Source organism: Barbus barbus (assembly GCF_936440315.1).
Source record: "Barbus barbus genome assembly, chromosome: 49".
Classification (NCBI taxonomy): domain Eukaryota; kingdom Metazoa; phylum Chordata; class Actinopteri; order Cypriniformes; family Cyprinidae; genus Barbus; species Barbus barbus.
This window is the reverse complement of record NC_136727.1, coordinates 12,815,943-12,825,069: the sequence shown is the minus strand read 5'-3', so window position 1 is coordinate 12,825,069 and position 9,127 is coordinate 12,815,943. Positions and strand designations below refer to the sequence as shown.

Below are 9,127 nucleotides of genomic sequence, written 5' to 3'. Positions count from 1 at the left end.
CTTAGTGAACAGTTTTGGAGAATTTGATGTTTCCCCATTCAAAGAGATAGGAGCTGCACTTGGATGCCCGAGAGGCGTTTCAAAGATGGCCGCCAAGTGACATGACTTGTCATAAAGAGACTTTGACTCTACACGGTTACAAACACAAAGAAGAGAAATGAGAGCGCAATGAACTCCAGCAAGATATAGTCATTTTATGCAAATCCCCAGACCTTTATCTATACATCAAGTATTATAATGGGAATATAACATCTTGGAGAGAGAGTTTTACTGTTCTGACTGTCATAACTGAATGTGACGTGCTGTTTGAATGCTAAGCGGAGAATGACTGACAGCTGCAGCAGAAGGAAGATGAGTTTCTGTAAACTTAAATTTAACAATGTAAATATTAGGGCTGCAACAACTAATCGATAAAATCGATTATTATCGATTATGAAAATCATCGACAACGATTCTCATTATCGATTAATCGGGTCTGCCCACAGTGCACGTCCAACTTCAGCTGGTTAGTCAAATTACGGCACTGAATAATGCATTTCTATGGACAAAATGCATCTAAAAATAGTGGAGGAAACAGAATGAGATTCTGCCGGAGAAGCACGTGATCCAAGCTGCCCAAAACATGATAATTCTTTATTTTAAGCTTTAAGTTAATGCATAAGAGTAATGGCTTGCCCTGTCAGGCGCTTTGACAGATGCGTGTGCGTCCTCAGCGCAAAAACGTTCAGTTTACGGTCATATCCTTATCTATAAATGCCACAAATTCACGCGAGCATTTCCATTTTTGCATAAAGGTCCGTCCTGACAGTCTGTGTTAAGTTTAAAATACCGAATGAGCGCCGGCGCGGCGGGCGCGCGCACGCGCGTCAGACGGACAGAACACAGTAGAGAGGGAGACAATTAATAGGCTTTTCAGCGCAAACATATCTATTGTGCTGAATTATCTGTTGTTGAAAGTTAATTTAAGGTTTAAAATAAATTAAAATATTTTATGAGAGTAGGAACTTTAAAGGGATAACAGCGTGTAATTGTCTGTCTGAATATAAACATGAGACGCTCCATAACGGCCTTTTACAGGATAAAGAAATGACGAGGTGACTGTGATCAAAGTAGTTCCTGCAGAACATTACTCTTACCTGTTGGTTAACACTGAGTTTGTGTTTTTATTCGTCTTTATTATTATCTTTATTATTTTAATTTTTAATAGAGGTTTAAACTATATTCAATTTTTACAATGCTTAACAAATTTATGTAAGTTTTTTAACAATGTGTTTATGTAAGGTTTGTGCCACTGCTGCTCTAAAGTAACAGTATTGGTGATAACCAAAATCATTTTTCGGCTTTCTGTACTGGTTAGTACTCCAATATGTGTAAGCTCTTTAGTAACAGTAGTAGGCTATTTTTAATGCTATAATATCATTATTGCTGTTATCTATGAAAGAAAACCAGAGCACTTATTTTTTCTTGTATTTTTTATTTGAGTATTTTTTTTTCGCGATACCCAATTGCAGTCAAAAAGTACATAAACAATACCAGCAAGAATGCAAGCTGTTATGAGGCCATTTTTTTTTTATTATGTCTAATAAATGACACTAACATTTTTAAATTTAAACAAATTTTTGACAAATTTCTAAAATATGTTTTCTCTTTATTATGATAAGTGGTCTAATAAATTAAGCACTGTATGTTTTCATAGCATTCAGTTGTCACGTTTGTTTGAAGGACATTGGGCAGAATGTGGAATAGTGTTTTTTTTTGGTCAATATTTTTTAATCCGATTAATCGATTAATCGAAAGAATAATCGGCCAACTAATCGATTATCAAAATAATCGTTAGTTGCAGCCCTAGTAAATATAATTCTGTCCCTCACATGAAAACAAAACTGGTGCTCTTCTGTTTCTTTTGGTGTATGACTCCTCCTTGTGCCGTATAAAAAGCACAATAATCGGGGTTGCCTGAAACAACCGCGGTTATATCAAATAATCGTGATTAGACGGTTATTTCATTATCGTGACAGGCCTAATTACATGTAAAGTAAAACATTTCAAAAGTTTTTTTTGTTTTAATTTTGATGATTGCAGCTCATGAAAGTCAAAAATCAGTATCTCAAAATATTAGAATATTTACATTTGAGTTTCAATTAATGACCATCCCTACAGTATAAATTCAGGGTCTCTCTTGTTCTCTGAAACCACAATAATGGAGAAGACTGCTGACTTGGCAATGATCCAGAAGATGAACATTGACGCCCTCCACAAAGAGGGCAAGTTACTGAAAGGTGTGGCTGTTTATAGAGTGCTGTATCAAAGCATATTAAATGCAAAGTTGACTGGAAGGAAGAATTTGGGTAGGAAAAGGTGCACAAGCAACAGGGATGACTGCAAGCTTGAGAATACTGTCAAGCAAAGCTGATTCAGACACTTGTGAGAGCTTCACAAGGAGTGGACTGAAGCTGGAGTCAGTGCATCAAGAGTCACCACGCTCAGACGTCTTCAGGAAAAGGGCTACCAAGCCACTTCTGAACCAGAGACAACGTCAGAAGCGTCTTACCTGGGCTGTGGAGAAAAATAACTGGACTGTTGCTCAGTGGTCCAAAGTCCTCTTTTCAGATTAAAGTCAATTTTGCATTTCATTTGGAAATCAAGGTCCCAGAGTCTGAAGGAAGAGTGGAGAGGCACAGAATCCATGTTGCTTGAAGTCCAGTGTGAAGTTTCTGAAGTTAGTGATGATTCTCGTTTGGCTCTCAGCAAAGGCAGTCACATTTTCTTCCCTCCCTCCCTACCCTTATCTCCCCTGCTTGCTCTCTCGTTTTGTCCTTGTCTAACACTGAAGAGACTCTCTCTGCACTATTTGACAAAACCGAAATTATGGATCTGATCAACTGGTCTCTTAACGCAATTGACACCATCTTTTCGACTAGAAGTTTGGGATCGGGAGAGCCCGGGTGTCCTGCTGGAACTTTCGCAGCTGGCTACACGATGGACGCATGGGAGAGGTGGCGGGTCGTGTGTCTGGCGGCTCTTTCCGTGGAGGACATTGAAGACATCTACCCATTCGGAACCATGATAACTGGGTTTCTGCTGATTGGATTATGCGTTGCCCTGAATTATCGCAGAATTAAGGAGACGGGAACAGCTGTCCAAAACCTCACAAGGCTGCCCGTCATGATTGAAGCAGTCGGCAGAGCGAGCGGTCGCCTCTGAGACAGAGACTATTAACCGCAATATGGATTCGATCACGGATAAGCTCTCGGCTTTGGAAAGGAAAATTGATGGACAAGGAGATCAGAATGGACAATGAGAATAGCTGTGAAATTAGGCAGCTGTTTGCCCAAAGACCAAACAATCTTATCTCTTTTCGGCTTCCCAAAACAACAGAACAGCTTGGCAAGGTTGTTCTGGAATCTATCTCCCCGGACGAATGCTGCAGGGAGACGCTCTTTCTTCCCCCCCCCCCCTCAACAGACACCTTGTGATTGTCGAGCGTTTGGGCTCCGGCCAAGGTCGTTTCCATGGCAATTGCTGTCGCACCACAACCTGCGGACTAAGACAACTTGTTTGGAGTGCCAGCATGGCGGATCTCTAGGCACACGAACTTACACATACACACACTCATACGCTCATAGATACAGATATTCATTCACCTCCCTTTACCCACATCCAACGCCTTTGCCGCTTCTTCCCGTCAGTCTGATAACGGGTCTGGGTTAGCGCTGTAATGGCTGCAGACCGGATGGCTGGTCGTCTGAACTGGATTATTCTCTGCAAGTTCCTGTATTGACTGTGCTCTATGCTGAGGTTTTTTTGTCTGTTCTCACACTGTACTCCCGTTCAGGAGCGTAGTGTGAGGATTATTTTTTTTTCTCCTTCCTTTCCTCATGTTGTGCTGTATATTTCTTCTCTATTGCATTTCATTGCCTTGTATCTACATGTGCAATGACAATAAATTGAATCCAATCCAATTTGGGGTGCTGTCACGTCTGCTGGTGTTGGTCCATTGTGTTTTATCAAGTCCACAGTCAATGCACCCGTCTACCAAGAGATTTTGGAGCACTTTATGCTTCCATCTGCTGACAAGTGGTTTCTTGAACATGATATTAATGTGCTTGACTGGCCAGCCAACATGCCTGACCTGAACCCCATATGGAATCTATGGGATATTTTCAAGAGAAAGATGAGAAACAGCCGATCCAACAATCCAGACGAGCTGAAGGCTCAATAGTGCCTCAGCAGTGCCACAGGCTGATCGCTTCCATGCCACACATCACTGATGCTGTCATTTGTGCTAAAGGAGCCCCGACCAAGTATTGAGTGCATAAATGAACATACTTTAAAGAACTTGAACTTTTCTGTTTTGCAAATCCTTTTTTTGATTGATCTTAGGAAATATTCTAATATTTTGAGATACTGATTTTTGACTTTCATGAGCTGTAAACTCTAATCATCAAAATTAAAACAAAAAAAACTTTTGAAATGTTTTGTAATGTAATGAATCTAGAAAATATGAAAGTTTCACTTTTTGAAATGTTACAAAAAAAAACTTTCACGATATTCTAATTTTTTGAGATGCACCCGTACTTGACGTTATGTCCTCAAAATGCTTTGAAGGCTCTAATGCAGCCAAGTTTGTGATTCCAATTCGCACCCACGAGCATACGCGTATTAAGGTGGGTCTGACTCCAGACTACTTTTACACTGTTGGTTATTATTCAAATTAGCAGTTGTGTGCCACGTTTGTACAAATGGATATGGAACCCTAATACATCACTGCTACATTATCATGATAACACTGACTAAATAGTTGTGCAAGCTTCAAATTAGACACACTGTACTGAAATTTACTGCTGATGTGGTTGGTATGATATGCTAATGATTGGAATCTATCACTTGACGTGATTGGTTGTTGAATTTTGTGATGTAGCAAAAAAAGGGCTGTTTTAAACTGCGTTTCTGGGACAGACTTTGGGAAACTACAGTTATAAGGAGAAAATACTTGGCCAATGGTGTTGATTAATGGATTGGCACATGGTTTGTCTAAAATCGTATTAAAAACACCACATATACAAATGAACAACTTGATTTTCACTACAGGTTGACTTTTAAAGAAATGAAGACAGCCATAAATATTAGTAATGTAATTTATCAGTTGTACTGTAAAATAAAAGTATTATTATTAATATATATTTTTTAAATGCTAATAATATTTAATAGCAATTGTAGTAATAAAAAAAAAGTTATTTCTTTTTGTTTTCTAGTTTTATTTAGTAGTAGTAATTGTAATAATAATAATTATTATTATTATTATTATTATTATAGCAACATTGATGTATAATCTCGACATTTTGGCCAAATTGTGCAGCCCTACAAGCAAGCACAGTAGAACTGGAGTTTTCCCTCTCCCAAATTTTCCCCAAATAAAATGGAGCATTTATTGAATAAGTAAAGACAGCCATAAATATAAGTGTAGTTATTTAGTTGTACTGTAAAATAAAATTATTGCTATTATATCATTTTTAAAATGCTGATATTTAATAGCATTTGTAGTAATAGTAATGTTAATAATAAATTATATTATAAATCTAATATAAAGTAGTAATAATAATAATAATTGTTATTAGTACAGTAATTTTGAGAGATTTTCTCAAACTTTGGGTAAACTTTTTTAAACTCCCTTTAAAAAAAAAATCACAAATTTATTTATTTGTATTTTTGTCCTCCACCCCAGATGTCCAAAAAATTGTTATTCATTTTTTTTTATATTTATTTACTTATTTAAAAAAAAAAAAAATTTAGGTGTGGATGAAATTATTTTTACTTATATTAGGGCTGTTGTTAATAGTTTTAAACTAAATCAAAGTAAGACATTACGGAGTGATTAGATGTAGCTAAACGTACATACCTTGTGTTGTCAGTGACGCATACGCAAAACTGCTGGAGTCGGGCGACCTGAAGGGCAGCTCTCTACGGCTAGAGGGGATCAACATGCCCTTCCACCACCTGCTGGCCAGGATCTGCTTCCACCATCACTTCTCCGGTGCGCCGACTTCACAATGACTCCTGTGATACTTTTCAAAATACGGACACCCTTAAATCTGTTCTTTTCTTATTCCCTGTGTTTACAGTTGTGGAGAGGATTGACTCCTGCGCCTCCATGTACAGCAGGTCGATCCAGGGTCACCACGTTTGTTTGCTGGTCAAAACCGTGAGTATCTGGAATATTAACTGAATCGTAATGATTCTGATTCCAAAGATGACTCATTAAAACCCTACGTTTCTCTTTCATGCAGTCCGATCAGACGGTCTCCATCGACGCTAAGTGCGACGAGCCATCGCTGCTGGGGAATGTGCTGGATGAGCTCAAGCAGACTTTCTCGAAATGCTGATTGTGTCTGAGAGACCCCTTGCCCACGCCGCCGTGAAACCCCCTGAACCGCCATCCCAGCACAGCCTGTCCGGCTGAACCACACGCTCGGAATCATATATCACAATCTGAGACTCGTGTCCCTCCTCTTCCTTTGTATTTATTGGATCAGTTGTTCTGCTGTTCTTCTTTTAAGACCACAAATTTCAAGTCCCTCCCTTGCCTTTGTTTCCCCTCCTCGACCTCCGACGTGCATTGTGTTTCTTCATCCTCTTCCTCAGCTTCTTTGTCTCTCTGACAGTCTTTCCATTGTCTTAACGGTCCATGACTTTCATCTTGAGAACTGGATTTTTTTCGTTGTCGATGCTTGAGTTATGTGCTTTTTTTTTAATGTTTTGCGTTGTGGTGTTGTTTGCGGGGGGGGGTTTCTGTCCTGAACTCAATCATCATCGCCTTTATCTGCATTAAACATCAGCGTGTCTGTTCCTTACCAGTTTCGTCAACAATGTGTTGCTCTTTTCGAAGGCTAGCCCTTGCAGAACTGGTTTCGGACCAGAAAGATTCTTCCCTCAACTCATCTTCAAACTCTAACTGCCTCTGAGCACTAATTTCACACATAAGTGCAGTTGTGCATTGTTGCACGCATATTGGACATATAGGTGCACAGGGTTGCATTTCTAGACCACGTTTATACTTGCGATCCCACGTGATATAAGAGATATCATGTGATAGCCCTACTATTTTTCTCCTAATATAGGGAGATAATACTACAGTTGCATATAGTTAACTAAACTGCACACTAACAAACCTTGCTCAGGATAATGACGGTTAGTGAAAGTGGCGAAATTAACTAAATTGGATTATTTTACATCTAGCAAATCCGATATAGTAATTCTTGTACTTTTATGTTCCCGTTAATGAACGATAGGGTTGCAAAGAGGTGGAAAATTTCCGGTAAATTTAGGAAACATTACAGAAATTTTGGAAACTTTTCATTTTTGTGAAGTTTCCAGAGATTTACTCAAATTTTCTGCCCCTTTGCAACCCTAATGGACACCACGAGGATGAAATCTCCAGGTCGCCTGTTTACCTCAGAATAATTTCGATTTGTACTGTAGTTTGTTGGGAAAAAAACCCCCAAACAGATTAATCGCGTCAAATCGATTAATCGCAATTAATCACATCCAAAATAAGTGTTTACATAATGTGTGTTGACTGTGATATTTGTGTATATATAAATGCACACATTAATATATTTATATATTCATATTTATATCTGATTTTATATATATGTGTATATATATATATATATATATATATATATATGTGTGTGTGTATTCATTACACGCATATTATGTAAACACTTATTTTGGATGCGATTAATCGATTTGACGCGATTAATTGATTTGGTTTATATATATATATATATATATATATATATATATATATATATATATATTTATTAGTTTTTACAAACTAAAGTACTATTCGAAATTCTTTTCTGATATCATTCATCATTAAACGTTTTAACCCCAAATATTCCTTAAATATGCCATTTAACACACGGATAGTATCTCATTTCTAGACAGTATTATATTAAAGTGACCCCTTGTATGTTTCTAATACCTTGAGAATATAATGCTGTTAAAGGGAGCCTAAAAAGTTAAATGTGCACTTCCTCGGTCTGTATCGTGTCTGTCAAACGCCACCGTGGCTTTGACTCCATAAAAACTCATGCTTCATGTATTCTTCAGCTCTTAGAACTGCCGTCTTGTACATTTGCAGATTACAATGAATCTTTTTATTTTATTTTATTTTTTAAATGCTGTTAAATGCCTTTTTTCCACACTAACGAACTTGTACAGACTAATTCAGGCACATGTGTTTAACTGTCTGATCCAGCACGCTGTAGCGCTCGGTTGTAAGGACGCAACCAAAATAGTGGAAACCTGACGTTGTCCTGAGGGTACCTTGCAAGTGTTTTGGATCGTACAAGTGAGTTCATCAACAAGAAGTGACTTGAATAGCAGGCTAAAAGAACGTTTCTGGAAAAACAACATCTCTAGTGGTTTACAGGTCCTGTGAGGACTCAATCATTTGATGTGGAGAAAAACGACTAATTATTAAGTCTGAATTTTGTGCTACAAGTCACATTGAAATTTATAACTTGCATGGGTAGGAATGTAAACTTTTGCCTACTTTTTGTTTTTGACTAATACATGAACACTTGCATAGAAAACTCCCCTATCATTCCTTGATTGTCACAATTATTTTCTAGTTCTTTTTTTACGTAAAAGTTGGCTTCACCATATTACACCTTTTGATGGTATAATGTATTTTTATTTGTTGAGTACATAAACTTCAGAAAATGTCTTGGAATGTTTTTAAAAAATTGCATTTTGCATTAAATTATAAATATATCAGTAGAGGGGGTTTGGGGGGTTTAGGGGGTCCGTATAGATATGAATACTTCAGCCGATATATGTTATTCAAGTGAAGTGGCCCAGCTAATCTAATAAGGTTTTCCCTCTGGCAAGTTGTAGTGCAGATATTGCTGGATTTGGCTTATCATTAAATATGCTCTCATTGCTCTTCGTTTGAAGGTACTGTACAACTCCATATGTATTTTCCGACTGTATGATGTAATATAATGTTTTAAGATGAATAAATGAACTACAAGAATGACCAATAATGTGCAAGCAACATTTTTTTGAGAGGTCCACGCAATGCTATAGTTTTGTGTGCACCAATAAATACATCTATATG

General features: G+C 37.6%; 1 protein-coding gene across 11 annotated transcripts in view; it reads left to right on the top strand.

Moving 5' to 3' along the window:
- Positions 1-6,862, top strand: part of LOC306867830 (AP-3 complex subunit delta-1-like) — a 38,169-nt gene extending 31,307 nt beyond the window's left edge. For 9 of the 11 annotated variants that reach the window (XM_079413733.1, XM_079413732.1, XM_079413735.1 and 6 more), the window contains 3 exons: positions 5,913-6,034; positions 6,123-6,202; positions 6,288-6,862. In XM_079413733.1, the coding sequence (XP_079269859.1) occupies positions 5,913-6,034; positions 6,123-6,202; positions 6,288-6,383 (298 nt within the window). In that variant the 3' untranslated portion in view covers positions 6,384-6,862. The remainder of the gene's footprint in view (positions 1-5,912; positions 6,035-6,122; positions 6,203-6,287) is intronic. The other 2 variants (XR_013784067.1, XR_013784068.1) reach the window with 1 other exon arrangement.
- The last annotated feature ends 2,265 nt before the right edge of the window (positions 6,863-9,127 follow it).